This window comes from Babylonia areolata, chromosome 26 (genome assembly GCF_041734735.1).
Source record: "Babylonia areolata isolate BAREFJ2019XMU chromosome 26, ASM4173473v1, whole genome shotgun sequence".
In the NCBI taxonomy this organism is placed as follows: domain Eukaryota; kingdom Metazoa; phylum Mollusca; class Gastropoda; order Neogastropoda; family Buccinidae; genus Babylonia; species Babylonia areolata.
This window is the reverse complement of record NC_134901.1, coordinates 1,737,501-1,757,084: the sequence shown is the minus strand read 5'-3', so window position 1 is coordinate 1,757,084 and position 19,584 is coordinate 1,737,501. Positions and strand designations below refer to the sequence as shown.

General features: G+C 46.0%; 1 protein-coding gene across 3 annotated transcripts in view; it reads left to right on the top strand.

Annotated features, from left to right (window-relative positions):
* The window catches only part of LOC143300635 (junctophilin-1-like), a 213,561-nt gene that overhangs the window by 3,939 nt on the left and 190,038 nt on the right, over positions 1-19,584 (top strand). For all 3 annotated transcript variants that reach the window (XM_076614437.1, XM_076614435.1, XM_076614436.1), the window contains exon 2: positions 1,376-3,167. In XM_076614437.1, the coding sequence (XP_076470552.1) occupies positions 2,783-3,167 (385 nt within the window). In that variant the 5' untranslated portion in view covers positions 1,376-2,782. The remainder of the gene's footprint in view (positions 1-1,375; positions 3,168-19,584) is intronic.

Genomic DNA, 19,584 nt, shown 5'->3' with positions numbered 1-19,584 from the left:
TTGTTCCCATCCAGTCACTCCCTTTGCCTCTGCTGTTCTCTTGACAGTGTATTGCCCAGGTCTCTCCTGTTCTCTTGACAGTGTATTGCCCAGGTCTCTCCTGTTCTCTTGACAGTGTATTGCCCAGGTCTCTCCTGTTCTCTTGACAGTGTATTGCCCAGGTCTCTGCTGTTCTCTTGACAGTGTATTGCCCAGGCCTCTGCTGTTCTCTTGACAGTGTATTGCCCAGGTCTCTCCTGTTCTCTTGACAGTGTATTGCCCAGGTCTCTCCTGTTCTCTTGACAGTGTATTGCCGAGGTCTCTGCTGTTCTCTTGACAGTGTATTGCCCAGGTCTCTCCTGTTCTCTTGACAGTGTATTGCCCAGGTCTCTGCTGTTCTCTTGACAGTGTATTGCCCAGGTCTCTCCTGTTCTCTTGACAGTGTATTGCCCAGGTCTCTGCTGTTCTCTTGACAGTGTATTGCCCAGGTCTCTCCTGTTCTCTTGACAGTGTATTGCCGAGGTCTCTGCTGTTCTCTTGACAGTGTATTGCCCAGGTCTCTCCTGTTCTCTTGACAGTGTATTGCCCAGGTCTCTGCTGTTCTCTTGACAGTGTATTGCCCAGGTCTCTCCTGTTCTCTTGACAGTGTATTGCCGAGGTCTCTCCTGTTCTCTTGACAGTGTATTGCCCAGGTCTCTCCTGTTCTCTTGACAGTGTATTGCCCAGGTCTCTCCTGTTCTCTTGACAGTGTATTGCCGAGGTCTCTGCTGTTCTCTTGACAGTGTATTGCCGAGGTCTCTGCTGTTCTCTTGACAGTGTATTGCCCAGGTCTCTGCTGTTCTCTTGACAGTGTATTGCCCAGGTCTCTCCTGACCGGTCTGTAATATTTGGTACACCTCTTTCCGTTGTGTGTTGTGGTGAGAAAGTACATACTCTTGATCTTTCCGCTTGTGAGTAGTGTTCAGTTGAGGTGGACCACATACACCGGTGCCTGTGTCCTGGAGGCTGTGTTTGACCTTTTAGTCTCCAGTGTTTCGGGTGAAACACGCCTCGTGCCGTTCGTGTGTCGGTGCGGTCGGGTGACAGACGTGTGGTGACCTTTCCTGCCGTGTGTTCAGTCGAAGTCGCTGTGGTGCGGCATTACTGTGAAGGTCTATTGCCTCAAAGAGGTCATAGTGCCGGTAGAATTTTTTCAAACCGTGTTGCTCGTGCAGTTCGTCAGCCACTGACACATGGCTGTTCGCTCGTTTCTTGGTTTGATTTCTGTGTTTTCACGGTCACTGCGTGGGTGGGGGAAACCCCATGATTTGGGGAGAACCACTCTGCTTATTTTCTTTCTTCCCGTCACAAAGACCAAAACATAATTCACGTGTTTTCTGTTGTCTTTTTTTTGCAGATTTACTCAGGTGTACAACACATTCTGGGTTGGTGGCACGCGACAAGCCAGCGTTTTCGGGAATAAGCGAAGTGTGGCAGTGACTGGGTGACACGGTGTTCTACTCTGTACGGCAGCAACAACACACGTTCTCACGCCCACCTGAACGGCCGTGCTGATTAATACATCCCATTCATAATTGAAATCCCCATCAGCCAAAGCGGTCCGTCGTTATTCTAACGGCTGTTGCCGACTGGAGCGGGAGAGACTGAGCGCAGCAGCGTTCTGTTCGCCCCAGCCTTGCCTCCAGTTGTTGACAACCCTTATTGATTTTTCTCCTATTGAAGCACATACCGATCCTACGCCCCACCAAATTGACTGAGCTGGCTGCCGCCTGAGAGGAACACGCATGGGCAGGCTGGCAAGTGCTGTAAGTAGTGGGAGCTACAACAAGCCAGCAAGTGTGTGTGTGAAGTGAGTGTTGTGTGTGTGTACGGAGGTGGGAGTAGTACACGGGCTGACAGACAGGCCACAGTGGAGTGCAAGCAACCTTCAGTTCCTGTAAGCCCGCCGCTCTTCTTCTCTCCCATCCTCCCTACCACCACCACCATCTGTGAGAGGAATTTCGGCGTCAGCTTTATTCGGGGTCACCTTCGCCATCGCTGACTGCTGGTAGCAGGCAGCTCTCGGCGAGCGCCACACGTCCGTGCTGCCGACAGCAACGAGCGCTCGTCGGAGAGAAAATCCCACGTCGCTGTATCCTCGTATCTATCCCGGGATTCTCGTCTTTCTTCCACTGTCATGGTTCCATTATTTACGCGTCTTTGAAAAAAAAAAAGTTATTGCTGTGTGGAGTCTAAGGTGCTGTTGTTGTTTTTCTTTTCTTTTTTTTTCCATCTCGCCTGTTTTCTTCGTGAGAGATAAATAAGAAGAAGGAAAATGTAAGAAAGGAAGGAAGGAAATTTCGATTGTTGGTGCACACTGAGTGTTGTGTTCTGTGGATTTATAAAAGGGAAGTAAAAAAAAAGAAAAAAAGAAAAGAAATAAAGGGCTATGAGTGATGAATCTTTTCGCACTGCTCTCAGAGATATGTAATCAAAGCTGATGTTACTAAGAACTACATTTGTGTAATTTTTTTCATTACCTTTTACATTTTTTTTCTTAATTGGCAAATCCAACAGAAGAGGAGAAAGGCAACACATCAGTTACCGGAAGTTTCGAACCGGAAGTGGATACATTTCTAAGTGACCTTTACCTTGCCCAAGGGAGAGAAGCCATTAAGATCGTCCCCCCTCCCTCCACAAAGGGAGAGAGGGAGAAAAAAGCCAGCCGAGGGCTCGGGACCGGCCCCTGGTACTTGGGGGGGTGGGAGAGGGAGATGCTGGTGAGGAAGAGGAGACAACTCGGTGAGGCGCGGCAGTCGTCGTCATGACTACGGGCGGGGGTCGTTTCGATTTCGACGATGGCGGGACGTACTGCGGGGGCTGGGAGGACGGCAAGGCGCACGGGCACGGGGTGTGCACCGGGCCCAAGGGCCAGGGGGAATACGCGGGCGCCTGGCAGTACGGGTTCGAGGTGTCGGGCGTGTACACGTGGCCCTCTGGCAACGCCTACAAGGGCCAGTGGTTCCAGGGCAAGCGTCACGGCCTGGGTCTGGAGACCAAGGGCAGATGGATGTACCGCGGGGAGTGGACTCAGGGCTTCAAAGGCCGCTACGGAGTTCGTCAGTCCACTACCTCGGGGGCCCGCTACGAGGGCACGTGGACTACGGGGCTGCAGGACGGCTACGGCTGTGAGAGCTACGCCGATGGAGGTAGGCGGAATTTCTAGTGTTTTGATGTGTATATCTTTTGTCAGGTAGAACAGAGGTGGTGGATGTTCAGTAACCTAGTGTTTTGCTAGACCCTTTGACATATAGAAGGCAGGGAAGAACACAGGGTGCTACATAGTGAATGTGGAATAGCCTCGTGTTTTGCTAGACACTTTTACAGACTGAACATGGTTGGTGAATGTTGTATAACACTGTGTATTGCCAGACTTTGTGAAATAGAATGCAGGTGGTTAATGCTAAAAAAACCTGGTGTTTTGCTAGACTCTTTGTCAGACAGAATATAACTTATAAGTGGTTGATGATTAAAAACCTAGAGTTTTGCTAAACTCTTTGACAGATAGAATACATTTGGTGAGTGTTGAAAAATCTAGTGTTTTGCTAGACTCATTGTCAGATGGAACACGAGTAGTTAATGCTGAAAAACCCGATGTTTTGCTGGACTCTTTGTCACATAGAATATAGGGGGTTAATGTTGAAAAACCTAGAGTTTTGCTAGACTTTTTGACAGATAGAATACAGTTGGCGAATGTTGACAAATCTAGTCATTTGCTAGGTATTTTGTCTGATAAAACACAGGACATGGGGTGGTGAACGTGGGACAATCTAGAGTTTTTATTGATGGATAGAACGACAAGGTGCTGGATGGTGAGTGTGGAAAATTGCCCAGTGTTTTGTTTGATCCTTTGACAGGTAGAATACAGGTGGTGAACGTGGAATAACCTTGTGTTTTGGTAGACCCTTTGACAGGTAGAACACAGGATGCTTTTCTGAATCATCTGATTTTTTGTGTGTTAGAGAATAAATAAACATAGAACAAGGACTGTTTGCCGGGGACAGTGACAGTAAGTTGATTTCTTTGTGTGTGTCAAGGGAGGGGAATGAACAGACGTAGAGTGTATTGTTGGATCCTGCTGTATTAATCATAATGTGATTCAGAACAGGGTACCGATATGGGTTTGGATGCATGTATGTTTGCATGTGCCTATTTGTTTGTAAACTATGTTTTTGTTTTGTTTTGTGGAATTGTTATACATATCAATTCATTTCTTCATTCATGTCATTGAATCTTCAAAAATTTTAATTTGATTTCTTTTGTGACTGTAGTTTAAAAGAAAATATGATATATCAGGCATTTTTTACTTTTAATTTTGTTTTGTTTTCCCATACCATTGTTAAGACACATTTCACATCATATAGCAGTGCTAACTGATCAGCATAATATTTGAAAGAAAAAAGTTAGGTAAATACCTGTGAGAATATTCGTTTTGACAATCGGATAATTTCTGCACCCTCTTTACTCTGGTTACAAAGACCAGCAAGGATGGGGGAGAGGGAAGAGCCAGGGGTGTCTGTGAGGGATGCTGTGGTGTCTGTGAGGGATGCTGTGGTGTCTGTGAGGGATGCTGTGGAAGAGTCAGGGGTGTCAGTGAGGGATGCTGTGGAAGTCAAGGGTGTCAGTGAGGGATGCTGTGGAAGTCAAGGGTGTCTGTGAGGGATGCTGTGGAAGTCAAGGGTGTCTGGGGTGTCAGTGAGGGATGCTGTGGAAGTCAAGGGTGTCAGTGAGGGATGCTGTGGAAGTCAAGGGTGTCTGTGAGGGATGCTGTGGAAGTCAAGGGTGTCTGTGAGGGATGCTGTGGTGTCAGTGAGGGATGCTGTGGAAGTCAAGGGTGTCAGTGAGGGATGCTGTGGAAGTCAAGGGTGTCTATGAGGGATGCTGTGGTGTCTGTGAGGGATGCTGTGGAAGGGCCAGGGGGTGTCTGTGAGGGATGCTGTGGAAGTCAAGGGTGTCTGTGAGGGATGCTGTGTTGTCTGTGAGGGATGCTGTGGAAGGGCCAGGGGGTGTTTGTGAGGGATGCTGTGGAAGTCAAGGGTGTCTGTGAGGGATGCTGTGGTGTCTGTGAGGGATGCTGTGGTGTCTGTGAGGGATGCTGTGGTGTCTTTGAGGGATGCTGTGGAAGAGCCAGGGATGTCTGTGAGGGATGCTGTGGTGTCAGTGAGGAATGCTGTGGTGTCTGTGAGGGATGCTGTGGAAGTCAGGGGTGTCTGTGAGGGATGCTGTGGAAGGGCCAGGGGTGTCTGTGAGGGATGCTGTGGTGTCTGTGAGGGATGCTGTGGAAGTCAAGGGTGTCTGTGAGGGATGCTGTGGAAGTCAAGGGTGTCTGTGAGGGATGCTGTGGTGTCTGTGAGGGATGCTGTGGAAGTCAAGGGTGTCTGTGAGGGATGCTGTGGAAGTCAAGGGTGTCTGTGAGTGATGCTGTGGTGTCTGTGAGGGATGCTGTGGAAGGGCCAGGGATGTCTGTGAGTGATGCTGTGGAAGGGCCAGGGGGTGTCTGTGAGGGATGCTGTGGTGTCTGTGAGGGATGTTGTGGAAGGGCCAGGGATGTCTGTGAGGGATGCTGTGGTGTCTGTGAGGGATGCTGTGGAAGTTAAGGGTGTCTGTGAGGGATGCTGTGGTGTCTGTGAGGGATGTTGTGGAAGGGCCAGGGGGTGTCTGTGAGGGATGCTGTGGAAGGGCCAGGGGTGTCTGTGAGGGATGCTGTGGAAGTCAGGGGTGTTTGTGAGGGATGCTGTGGAAGTCAGGGGTGTTTGTGAAGGATGCTGTGGAAGTCAGGGGTGTTTGTGAGGGATGCTGTGGAAGTCAGGGGTGTTTGTGAGGGATGCTGTGGAAGTCAGGGGTGTTTGTGAAGGATGCTGTGGAAGTCAGGGGTGTTTGTGAGGGATGCTGTGGACGTCAGGGGTGTCTGTGAGGGATGCTGTGGAAGTCAAGGGTGTCTGTGAGGGATGCTGTGGAAGGGCCAGGGGATGTCTGTGAGGGATGCTGTGGAAGTCAGGGGTGTCTGTGAGGGATGCTGTGGAAGTCAGGGGTGTCTGTGAGGGATGCTGTGGAAGTCAAAGTTGTCTGTGAGGGATGCTGTGGAAGTCAGGGGTGTCTGTGAGGGATGCTGTGGAAGAGCCAGGGATGTCTGTGAGGGATGCTGTGGAAGTCAAGGGTGTCAGTGAGGGATGCTGTGGAAGTCAGGGATGTCTGTGAGGGATGCTGTGGAAGTCAGGGATGTCTGTGAGGGATGCTGTGGAAGAGCCAGGGATGTCTGTGAGGGATGCTGTGGAAGTCAAGGGTGTCTGTGAGGGATGCTGTGGAAGTCAAGGGTGTCTGTGAGGGATGCTGTGGAAGTCAGGGGTGTCTGTGAGGGATGCTGTGGTAGTCAGGGGTGTCAGTGAGGGATGCTGTGGAAGGGCCAGGGATGTTTGTGAGGGATGCTGTGGTGTCTGTGAGGGATGCTGTGGAAGGAATAGCATTAACTCCTTGACTGCTGCTCACCAGTATACTTTTCAGTGATGGGCTGTCACCTGAGACAGCATTACAAGTCAGGGTGTGTCAGTCACCATTCTGTACTTGAACTCCTTCCTCTTGGCAAGACAGTACGGTTTTTTTTTTTGTTGTTTTTTTTTTTTTTAGCAGAATCAGCACGTAAGAGTTTTTTACACAAGAAGTAGTAACTTCACATAGAATTTATGCCACGCTGATTTCGTTTCGCTTAGGTTCAGCAGTCAAAGAGTTAATTAAGAAGCGAACGGAACAGATCATGATGTGTTGTTTACTTACGCTTGACACATCTGTATACCTGAGGAACAGTGTGCTGAACGCTATTTCAAATAATGTAATATCTGTAGTTCTTTTTTAAATTTTATTATTATCATATATATATGTATATTTTTTTTTACTGATTAATCTGCCTTTACCCCCCCTCACCCCCACCGTCCCCGCCCCCCGCACACACCTGACTCTCTCTCTACGGAATAATCCACTCCTCTCAGTCTGTCTGTATGTCTGTCTGTCTGCCTGCCTGCCTCTCTCTCTCTCTCTCTCACGTCTGTAATCTTACTCCACACACGTGCATATGTACATATATACACATACCTGTAATACGCGTACGTACGCATACCCATAATCCCCCTTACCCTTCACCACCCCCACTCCTGCACGTTCGCAAGTACTCACTTAATCTGTCAGTCACGCTCTGGCTCTGTGTAAGAAAAGTGGGAAAGAGAGGGAGAGAGAGAGAGAGAGAGAGAGAGAGAGAGAATCAATGAATGAATTGATAGTATATTTTCAACTGTGGACGTATTTGTACAGAATACTTTATAATCTCAACAAGAGATTTCCATTCATGGTGGTGTAAAACACACAAACAATACACGAAGATCACAGTCATTCAACATATATACATAAAAAGACATAAAACGCTATTGTCAACATAGGGCAAACCATGCCAAACATCAATAATCACAGTAGACAACAACAACAACAACAACAGACACCCTTTGAAGGTAACTGTGAGTAAATCATACATGCATTATCACAGCCATACACATGCAATGATAATCACAGGTAAGGGAAAAGGATAAAATATCATACTGAAATTAGACATAGACATTGTTTTCACACACACACACCCACGCACCCACACACACACACACACACACACACACACACACACACACACACACACACACACACACACACACACACACACACATGCTTGTGCACCATCAATACAAAAATTGAAAAAAAAGTATTGAGACATTGTGTCATATGCGGCTCAAACTGTTTAGTGTATACAACTTTTGCAAAATCATTCTAGTTCCTCATTTTTAAGTGCCTGTAGAGCCTTTTGACTGCCCAACTCTGGCGCCATGACCTTGGCGCAGGAACATGACTTAGAAAAATAAGTAGTCCACAGACCATACTTTTCTCCATTCTCCCATCGCGTTCGTAGTGTCAATCAAATGATCTGAACAAATAAATAAACAGACTGATAGATAGACAGATAAGTAAGCGAATAAATAAACGAAGTAATTGTTCATCCCCTCCCCCACCCCTCCACCGCTTTTGTTTAACGAGCGAAAGGGTTTCTCTTTGTACTACGGGGAGAAAAAATGTTGCAGTTGATGGTGGAAGCTTGCGGTGTACTCTGACCTTTTGCAAAGCGTGGTGGGTGTTTGGGGAACGAGCCCTCGTTAAAAAAGCATTGTTCCGACACACAACCACGCTCTTTGCTGGCGGACTGGAGACTGTTTGTATTGAATGTCAGTGCTTTCTATCTATTATGTCCGTCTGTCTCTGTTTTCCTTCCTTTCTTCTTTCTTTTATTTCCTCTTTCCCTCTTTCTTTCATCAGACCAGTTTGGCAAACATGTCACCTTGTCTTAATGAGCTATCATTTTCTTCTGGTTTCGCCTTTTATTATTTTTCTTTCTTTGTTTCTTTTCTTGCTTCCGTTCATCTCTTTCCTTCCACAGTTGTTGAATTAACGACCCTTTGCCTTGCGCCCTTTAGGTCTAGTTGTTCAATGCTCGTGTATTTTTTCCCCTCATGTTTTTAATCTGTCTTCTTCCCAATGGCGTGTTCAAACACTTACAAGACCATGCAACATATATTACACATACATGATGGCTTCACACAACATCATACTCCCTGAAAGAGAAGCATGGTATACATACACACACACACACAGCCTCTCTCTCTCTGTCTCCTTTACTCACTCAATCCCCTTCCTCTCCACAAGCTCTACACCTAAGTACAATAATATGTATGTGCACACTGAATACTACCCTCAGGATTCAATGCTCGTGTACTGGCTGCAGTGAAGATTTCGTATAAAAAGGGAGTGGGGTTCTGGAACTCTTGTCTTTTTTTCTCTACATTTGTTTTTAGTTAGTGCTGGGTTGTTTTAACTGCGCTGGTGTTGAGACTTTTTCTCAGTGCAAGGAATTGACAAAGCCTGAAGACATTGTCTTCAGGCAACGCTAGCTTTGAGACTTTTCCAAAGTCCATGGAATTTGCGAAGACTGTGCACAAGGTCGCTGTTTGCTGGGAATGGTGGTGGCAGAGTTAGGCGCGAGTCAGAATAAGTTAGATAAATGAATGATATATGTTGTGTGTGGCGATATTTATTACGCTTTTGAAAACTTCACGTAGAATTTGATTTTATACTCTCCTTCCGTCCCTCCCCCCTTCTCTCTCTCTGTGTTTGGGTCGGTGGGTGTTTGAGAGTAAGTGTGCATACAAACACGCAAACACTTGACGCACACTTTAACACACACACACACACACACACACACACACACACACACACACACACACACACACACACACACACACACACACACACACACACGCAGAAGCAAGGAAATAAAACTAGTATTGGAAGGGAATACCGATGCGGAAATGTTTCATGGACTGAAGGACCCCAGTGGTGGCTTTTCCCACGTCCACCCCAGTGTGTCTCTGGCCAGTGTGGGCGTGGTGTGGTTCTGATCACAGTGTGCCAAAAGGGATTCGCCTGATCACTGCGGTGGGATAGGCCGTCGTCGTGCATTTGCCTTGTACTTACATTTTGTTGTTGTCCTCTCCCTTCTGTGTTTTGGGTAATGCCTTCATGCTTTTCACCATGACGTGTGTGTGTGTGTGTGTGTGTGTGTGTGTGTGTGTGTGTGTGTGTGTGTGTGTGTGTGTGTGTGTGTGTGTGTGTGTGTGTGAGTGTGTGTGTGTGTGTGTTGTGAGTGTGTATGTGTGTGTGTGTGTGTGTGTGTGTGTGTGTGTGTGTGTGTGTGTGTGTGTGTGTGATATGCTGGGTACGACAGATGGCCTGTTCTTTTGTGAGAAATCCATAAACACGGGCTGCTCACACCATATAGTGGGTTTTTATTAATGCTATCATCCCATTTTAAACATCTGCTGCCATGAAGACCCAACTGTAAAATGAATATACACTATCATTTAATTACCAGAAGCCCACATGGAAAAAAAAGTAACAAACATATTTCCAGAAATCTAAAGGACTGGACGTCTGCAAGTACAAGTTTTAAAATGTGAACATCAACTGGTTCGAAGGACTGAATATCTGCTGATTGAAGGACTGAACGTGTGCAAGTCAAAGACATGGAAGTGTACAAAGTCTCGGGACTAAACGTCAAGTTAAAAGAAGTAAACGTCAAATCCAAATGACTGAAAATCATCAAGTTTGAAAGACTGAACGTCAAGCTCAAAGGACTGCATGAAGGCCAGGTTCAAAAGACTGAACGTCAACAAGTTCAAAGGACTGCATGAAGGCCAGGTTCAAAAGACTGAACGTCAGCAAGTTCAAAGGACTGCATGAAGGCCAGGTTTAAAAGACTGAACGTCACCAAGTTCAAAGGACTGCATGAAGGCCAGGTTCAAAAGACTGAACGTCAAGGTCAAAGGACTGCATGAAGGCCAGGTTTAAAAGACTGAACGTCAAGGTCAAAGGACTGCATGAAGGCCAGGTTCAAAAGACTGAACGTCAAGTTCAAAGGACTGCATGAAGGCCAGGTTCAAAAGACTGAACGTCAATTTCAAAGGACTGCATGAAGGCCAGGTTCAAAAGACTGAACATCAAGTTCAAAGGACTGCATGAAGGCCAGGTTCAAAAGACTGAATGTCAACAAGTTCAAAGGACTGCATGAAGGCCAGGTTCAAAAGACTGAATGTCAGCAAGTTCAAAGGACTGCATGAAGGCCAGGTTCAAAAGACTGAATGTCAAGTTCAAAGGACTGCATGAAGGCCAGGTTCAAAAGACTGAATGTCAACAAGTTCAAAGGACTGCATGAAGGCCAGGTTCAAAAGACTGAATGTCAACAAGCTCAAAGGACTGCATGAAGGCCAGGTTCAAAAGACTGAATGTCAAGTTCAAAGGACTGCATGAATGCCAGGTTCAAAAGACTGAACGTCAGCACGTTCAAAGAAGTGATCTTCAAGGACTGATCGTGAACAAGTTAAAAGGATTGAACGTCAAGTCCGAAGAAGAGAACGTCAACAAATCCAAAGTACTGAACGTCAACAGGTCCGAAGAAGTGATACATAAATGTCGTCCAAATGACTGAACGTCAACGTGTCCAAATGACTGAACGTCAACAATCTGAAAGAAGTGAACGTCAACAAACTCTAAAGAAGTGAACGTCAACAATCTCTAAAGAAGTGAACACCAACATGTCCAAAGAAGTGAACGTCAAGCCCAAAGGCCTGAACGTCAACATGCTTAAATGACTGAACGTCAACAAACCCAAAGAAGTGACGTCAACAAACTCCAAGAAGTGAACATCAAGTCTAGAGAAGTGAACGTTAATAAGTCCAAAGAAGTGAACGTCAATAAGTCCAAAGAAGTGAACGTCAATAAGTCCAAAGAAGTGAACGTCAATAAGTCCAAAGAAGTGAACGTCAATAAGTCCAAAGAAGTGAACATCAAGTCCAAAGAAGTGAACGTCAATAAGTCCAAAGAAGTGAACGTCAACAAACTCAAAGAATTAAACGTCAATAAGTCCAAAGAAGTGAACGTCAACAAACTCAAAGAATTAAACGTCAATAAGTCCAAAGAAGTGAACATCAAGTCCAAAGAAGTGAACGTCAATAAGTCCAAAGAAATGAACGTCAATAAGTCCAAAGAATTAAACGTCAATAAGTCCAAAGAAGTGAACGTCAAGTCCAAAGAAGTGAACGTCAATAAGTCCAAAGAAGTGAACGTCAACAAACTCAAAGAATTAAACGTCAATAAATCCAAAGAAGTGAACATCAAGTCCAAAGAAGTGAACGTCAGCTAACTCAAAGAAGTGAACGTATCGAATTCCAGCATCGTTGCCATCCCTCAGTTCTCAGCTCATGCTGCCGTCAGCGTTGTCCTGGGAGATCTATAACAACGCAGCAAAACGTGTTAAGCGTTCCAGCCCACGATCGACTAGCGATTTGTTTCTGGCCCTTCGCTGCCAGAAGAGGTAGAGGATGACGAGGAGGACATGGGGCCCCTTGGGACTGATAATGGACAGGAAGTGTGTGTGACGGTGGGGATAGGGACTAGTGGATGGAGGGGCTAGGGCGAGGGATGGGTGTGAGAGGATCCTTCTCACGGTTTGTTCAATACTTTTTCCGACTGCAGCATAGAGTGGGAGAAAGGATCTCGAGAGAGGAGCGCAGGGAATAGTAGCGGGTGGGGAGAGGAGGAGGTGAGAGAAAGAATTTTAGAGGAAAAAAACAACATCAGATAGAATTTCTCTGTTGACTGTTTTGTACCTAATGACTTTTACATGGTGGGCCCAGATGGATATGGAAGACAGCATATTTTGAACGAAGCATTGCCAAACTGAAAATTGATTTTATTCTCTTTAGCACATTAACAACCTTGCTTTTCGTGTGCTAAAGGTCATTTTGAATGAGACATTGTGAAAACAGGTGCAGCCTGCACACAGAGCCACTGTTTTTTGGGAATCCAGTACTGGGAATTTCGACTAATATTTTTGTTTTACTTTCGTCCTTTTCATGGTCTCTTTTCTGCCTCTGGATATCACCTCTTCTGACGAACGATCACTTATGGAATATCTGGCTTGGTAATATGCATGTTTACTTAAGTGCCTTTTTATTCTTGGAAGTTGTGGTCGTGTTTGTGTCTATTTCTGTCTTCTGTATGCTCTTGCCAGACAGTGCACAGAATGGTGAATGAACACCAGAGAAATATTTTTGATTGTTTCTTTGTTTCAGAGACTGGTTATTCTTCAGGGGCAAACTGTTTGTTGGATGTATTGTTGACGAGTGAATGTTTATTCTGTGCTTTGCGGGTTTTGTCTTGTGTTGATAGTTTGTCCGTAGTATTCTTTGCGGGTTTTGTCTTGCTTTGATAGTTGATCCGTAGCTTTCATAGTGGACTGTGTGTATAATGTGATGTGATGCAATGTAATGTCCACTATTGTGTGCTGAGCCGTGGCCGTCATGAAAACACAAAGGCCATGGCCGAACCATTATGTGGCCTAGAAAAAGCCGTCAGTCCAAAAGATCAGCGGCGTACATTCATACCCGGCGTTCACGTTTGCTCTGTTGTGGAGAGACTCTTGTCGCAAAATGCAAAGTATGTCGAGACCAATGTAGCAAAATGCAAAAAAATATGTGAAGTGGTTCATCCTCCCCATCGATTACTGATTTCTTCCCCCCCCGATTTTGTTCCTGGGCAAGAGGTGTAAGGAGACAGGGAAATTGGGGGAGGTGGGCGGGTGGGTGGGTGGGGGTTCCCCTTGGAATGAAGATTGAATAGGGAAATTGGGGGCGGTGGGCGGGTGGGTGGGGGGGGGGTCCCCTTGGAATGAAGATTGAATAGGGAAATTGGGGGAGGCGGGTGGGTGGGTGGGGGTTCCCCTTGGAATGAAGATTGAACAGGGAAATTGGGGGAGGCGGGTGGGTGGGGGGGGGTTCCCCTTGGAATGAAGATTGAATAGGGAAATTGGGGTAGGTGGGTGGGTGGGTGGGTGGGGGTTCCCCTTGGAATGAAGATTGAATAGGGAAATTGGGGGCGGTGGGTGGGTAGGTGGGGGGGGGGGTTCCCCTTGGAATGAAGATTGAATAGGGAAATTGGGGGAGGTGTGTGTGTGTGTGTGGAGGGGGGGGGGTGTTCCCCTTGGAATGAAGATTGAATAGGGAAATTGGGGGAGGTGGGTGGGTGGGTGGAGGGTTCCCCTTGGAATGAAGATTGAATAGGGAAATTGGGGGAGGTGGGTGGCTGGGCGGAGGGTTCCCCTTGGAATGAAGATTGAATAGGAAAGCGTGAGGTGAGATGACTGGGAAGGGAATCCTTTCCTGGTTTGTTCTGCATTTCCCAGCTGTTGCACATAGATCAAAAAGTGTTAGCGAGCGAGTGTGTGTGTGTGTGTGTGTGTGTGTGTGTGTGTGTGAGAGAGAGGGAGAGAGAGAGAGCTTGAGTGAGTGAGCGTGCCTGTGTGTCTGTGTCTGTGCGTCAAGTGAAATCAAGTCAAAATGATCTGTATTCAGGGTAAAAGAAATAGCTTACACAGCTTCTTTAAATCCCCCCTGTCGCTCATTCTCTTTCTTTCTCGCTGTGTGTGTGTGTGTGTGTGTGTGTGTGTGTGTGTGTGTGTGTGTGTGTGTGTGTGTGTGTGTGTACATGTGTGCGTGTCTGTCTGTCTATCTGTCTGTCTATCTCTGTGGGTAAAATTTGAAAAACATGAAAGCGACAACACTCACTTTTGTGCTTTTAAAATTGATGATGCTCAGTCGTGGCAGCTGTTGGATGGAGCATTGAAACTGTTTCCATTGAGTCTAATGGGTATTTTTAGCCCTGTGCTTTGAATAAGGTGTGCTTGAAATAGGTCGCATGCAGCACAGAAAACAACAGTATTTCCGTGTGTACCTACAACTATATTGTTGTACGGAAAATAAAAAAGCCCACATGTGACTAAGACAAATACATTCCTACGTGTAAACTGAAAAGCGACTGAGGTGTCTGAGTGCACTGCCCATAAAGGCTGTTTATTGGCAGAAAAATAGAGTAAGGTATTTAGCCTCAAATGTTACCATATTCCCAGAGTGTAGCTCAAAAGACAATATTGTCTAAGTGTAGCTTTAAAGGTTCTGTATTGCCTGAGTTTTGCTCAAAAGACTACAATATCGTCTGAGTGAAGCTCTAAAGGCTGTGTATTGCCTGAGTGTTGCTCAAAAGGCAACGATATTGTATGAGTGAAGCTCTGAAGGCTGTGTATTGCCTGAGTGTTGCTCAAAAGGCAACGGTATTGTCTGAGTGTAGCTCTGAAGGCTGTGTATTGCCCGAGTGTTGCTCAAAAGGCAACGGTATTGTATGAGTGTAGCTCAAAAGGCAACGATATTGTCTGAGTGTAGCTCAAAAGGCAACGATATTGTCTGAGTGTAGCTCTGAAGGCTATGTACTGCCTGAGTGTAGCTCAAAAGGCAACGATATTGTCTGAGTGTAGCTGTGAAGGCTATGTACTGCCTGAGTGTAGCTCAAAAGGCAACGATATTGTCTGAGTGTAGCTCTGAAGGCTGTGTATTGCCTGAGTGTTGCTCAAAAGGCAACGATATTGTCTGAGTGTAGCTGTGAAGGCTATGTACTGCCTGAGTGTAGCTCAAAAGGCAACGGTATTGTATGAGTGTAGCTCAAAAGGCAACGATATTGTATGAGTGTAGCTCAAAAGGCAACGATATTGTCTGAGTGTAGCTGTGAAGGCTATGTACTGCCTGAGTGTAGCTCAAAAGGCAACGATATTGTCTGAGTGTAGCTCTGAAGGCTATGTACTGCCTGAGTGTAGCTCAAAAGGCAACGATATTGTCTGAGTGTGGCTGTGAAGGCTCGGTACTGCCTGAGAGTCAAAGCCCGATATTGCCTTTTGCAGGCAGAAAGACTACCGAGTCCGGAGAAGTGTGCCTGGATCGTTATCATCCCTTCTCAGTTTGTGCTGCTGTCGTACTCCTGTGCACAGATCGGTAACAGGTGCAGCCCTGTCTCACACACTGTGGCTGCAGCGTTCATTGAAAACACAAGACCGAACAACACAGAAACGTCGGTGAAACACTCTTGTAAATTGTTTCCGTGTTGTATTACAATTGCTGTTTATATTGGGTTTTTTTTTTTATGTCGTCACTCTGTTATAGTGATGTGGTTGGCGTGTAATGTTTAGAACGAATCGTTACGGCCTTGATGATGTTCAAGAGAACACATACCCTTCAATTCAAGAGGGGTGGGGGATGGGGGGTATCTTGCGGAACGCAATGTTTTGTCAGCTAAAGGAGAGAGATGCAAATTTCTGGAGAACTGTATTCAGGCGAGTAGAAGGCTACACCGAGGCTACGCCAGAACAGAATAATTTTCTGTTCTCTTTTTCAGCTGCTTTCATTGCGCTTTAGATTTGTCTGGTCATTAAAGTAATCAGGAAAACGACTTGATATATATAGGTTAGGTGCAGTGTGGGGGTGAGGGCATAGACACATCGGGTGAGTAAGAAAGAACCGTTCACCGACCTACCCCCCCCCCCCCCCCATCTCCTCCTCCTCTGAGAGAGGGAGGGACTGAGGGAGGTGGGAGGGAGGGAGGGAGAGAGAGAGGGGGGAGGGAGGGATTGAGAGAGAGAGAGGGGGAAAGAGAGAGGGAGGGAGAGAGAGAGAGAGATCCATAACAGCACATTAATGCCGAGCGTGTGAAGTGGGTCTGCTCCTCCCACGATCGATAGGGATTGTGTCTGGTCCCTCGCTCCTGGAAGAGGTACAGTGTCGCTTACATCAGGGGCGAGTCCAGGGGAGGATAGAAAGTGACAGAGAGAGAGAGGTTAAGGGGAATATATTACAATGGAGAAAAGTGACACAGAGAGAGAGAGAAGTTAAGGGGAATATATTACAATGGAGAAAAGTGACAGAGAGAGAGAGAGAGGTTAAGGGGAATATATTACAGTGGAGAAAAGTGACAGAGAGAGAGAGGTTAAGGGGAATATATTACAATGGAGAAAAGTGACAGAGAGAGAGAGAGAGAGGTTAAGGGGAATATATTACAATGGAGAAAAGTGACAGAGAGAGAGAGAGGTTAAGGGGAATATATTACAATGGAGAAAAGTGATAGAGAGAGAGAGGTTAAGGGGAATATATTACAATGGAGAAAAGTGACAGAGAGAGAGAGAGGTTAAGGGGAATATATTACAATGGAGAAAAGTGATAGAGAGAGAGAGGTTAAGGGGAATATATTACAATGGAGAAAAGTGACAGAGAGAGAGAGAGAGAGAGAGGTTAAGGGGAATATATTACAGTGGAGAAAAGTGACAGAGAGAGAGAGGTTAAGGGGAATATATTACAATGGAGAAAAGTGACAGAGAGAGAGAGAGGTTAAGGGGAATATATTACAATGGAGAAAAGTGACACAGAGAGAGAGAGAGGTTAAGGGGAATATATTACAGTGGAGAAAAGTGACAGAGAGAGAGAGGTTAAGGGGAATATATTACAATGGAGAAAAGTGACAGAGAGAGAGAGAGAGGTTAAGGGGAATATATTACAATGGAGAAAAGTGATAGAGAGAGAGGTTAAGGGGAATATATTACAATGGAGAAAAGTGACAGAGAGAGAGAGAGAGAGGTTAAGGGGAATATATTACAATGCAGAAAAGTGACAGAGAGAGAGAGAGGTTAAGGGGAATATATTACAATGGAGAAAAGTGATAGAGAGAGAGAGAGGTTAAGGGGAATATATTACAATGCAGAAAAGTGACAGAGAGAGAGAGAGGTTAAGGGGAATATATTACAGTGGAGAAAAGTGATAGAGAGAGAGGTTAAGGGGAATATATTACAGTGGAGAAAAGTGACAGAGAGAGAGAGAGGTTAAGGGGAATATATTACAGTGGAGAAAAGTGACAGAGAGAGAGAGAGGTTAAGGGGAATATATTACAATGGAGAAAAGTGAAAGAGAGAGAGAGAGGTTAAGGGGAATATATTACAGTGGAGAAAAGTGACAGAGAGAGAGAGAGGTTAAGGGGAATATATTACAATGGAGAAAAGTGACAGAGAGAGAGAGGTTAAGGGGAATATATTACAATGGAGAAAAGTGACAGAGAGAGAGAGAGGTTAAGGGGAATATATTACAATGGAGAAAAGTGACAGAGAGAGAGAGGTTAAGGGGAATATATTACAATGGAGAAAAGTGACACAGAGAGAGAGAGGTTAAGGGGAATATATTACAATGGAGAAAAGTGACAGAGAGAGAGAGGTTAAGGGGAATATATTACAATGGAGAAAAGTGACAGAGAGAGAGAGGTTAAGGGGAATATATTACAGTGGAGAAAAGTGACAGAGAGAGAGAGAGAGGTTAAGGGGAATATATTACAATGGAGAAAAGTGATAGAGAGAGAGAGGTTAAGGGGAATATATTACAATGGAGAAAAGTGATAGAGAGAGAGAGAGGTTAAGGGGAATATATTACAATGGAGAAAAGTGACAGAGAGAGAGAGAGAGGTTAAGGGGAATATATTACAATGGAGAAAAGTGACAGAGAGAGAGAGGTTAAGGGGAATATATTACAGTGGAGAAAAGTGATAGAGAGAGGTTAAGGGGAATATATTACAATGGAGAAAAGTGACAGAGAGAGAGGGAGAGAGAGAGAGAAGAGAGTTTACAACGGAAAGAGAGGGTGAGAGGGAGAGAGACACACAGACAGTGAGAGAGACTGAGAGAGTGAGATGGGGAAAGGGGGCGGGGGGGACGAAGATGAATATATTACAATAGAAAAATGGCATCAGCTCAAGTGTTGTATTTATGAGCTGGTGGATATATTATTTTGGGGGGAACCTTCGGAGAAAAGGACACAAGAGAGACAGAATGCTGCAGAACAAAACCCAACCATTTCATTTAATAGCACCGGTAAAAGTAATATTTTCCCCACCACTGAATCCACCCCTAAAACCGTAAATAAACTGAACGGAAACCCAATGCCGAAATGATTCAGCAGCAGTTCAGAGTCTCCTCTGGCGTGGAACCTCTTGGCGATATTATAGAGATGATGGGACTGGTGCAGATTCTTCTTCTTCTCGTTCGTCAGGTGAACACGCCAGTCTCCTCAGTGAAGGCAGTTCTACGCTGCAGCCCCCCCCCCACCCCCCCACCCCACCTAGGTGTAGAGCTTCCGGGTCACTGGAGTTGGGTCGAGCCAGTAGCTCTTCCTGAGCACCTCATGGAGGGGACAGGACTGCAGCAGGCGATCTGTTGTCTGGCTGTCAGTCCCACAGGGGCACCGTGCTGACTGAGGCAAGCTGTGGTTATGTATGGGGAAATGGGCTGTAATAATAATGATAATGTTGGTGTAGGATTCGTTCATCATCTTCTTTTTCTGCGTTCGTGGGCTGCAACTCCCACGTTCACTCGTATGTACACGAGTGGGCTTTTTACGTGCATGGTCGTTTTTACCCCGCCATGTAGACAGCCATACTCCGCTTTCGGGGGTGTGCATGCTGGGTATGTTCTTGTTTCCATAACCCACCGAACGCTGACATGGATGACAGGATCTTTAACGTGCGTATTTACACGAAGTGGGTTCAGGCACTAGCATGTATGCACATGGTAGGATTCGTTCATTACATCTAAAGAGAACACCGATTCGACTTTTTAACACTGTTCCATTGAAGTTTGAGCTACACTACAGAGAGGGCTACACACAGAGAGGGCTACACACAGAGAGGGCTACACACAGAGAGGGCTACACACAGAGGCGAAAGACAGGGTGAAGAGCAGAGAGGCAAGAGGCAAAGACAGCAGTCCATAGCGCGGGGATGGGGTGGCTGCCCACATTTCTGGACTGATGCTACTAGAGTTATTCTTCGGGCTGCTGCAATAACGGTAGTGGTCATACTCCACGGGAAAAAACAGATCACTGTCCGGGAGGGATCACAGTGCCACAGAGACGGCGCGGAAGCCGCACAGAACCGATGCAGCACGTGAACTGAGACAGAGGAACAAGCTGATCAGTGCTCTCTGTCTGTCTGTCTCTTTATTCTGAGGTTTGGTTAGGCAACAAAAATATGTTGACGTATTCACCCATGTCATGAGTACCTCTTGGCCAA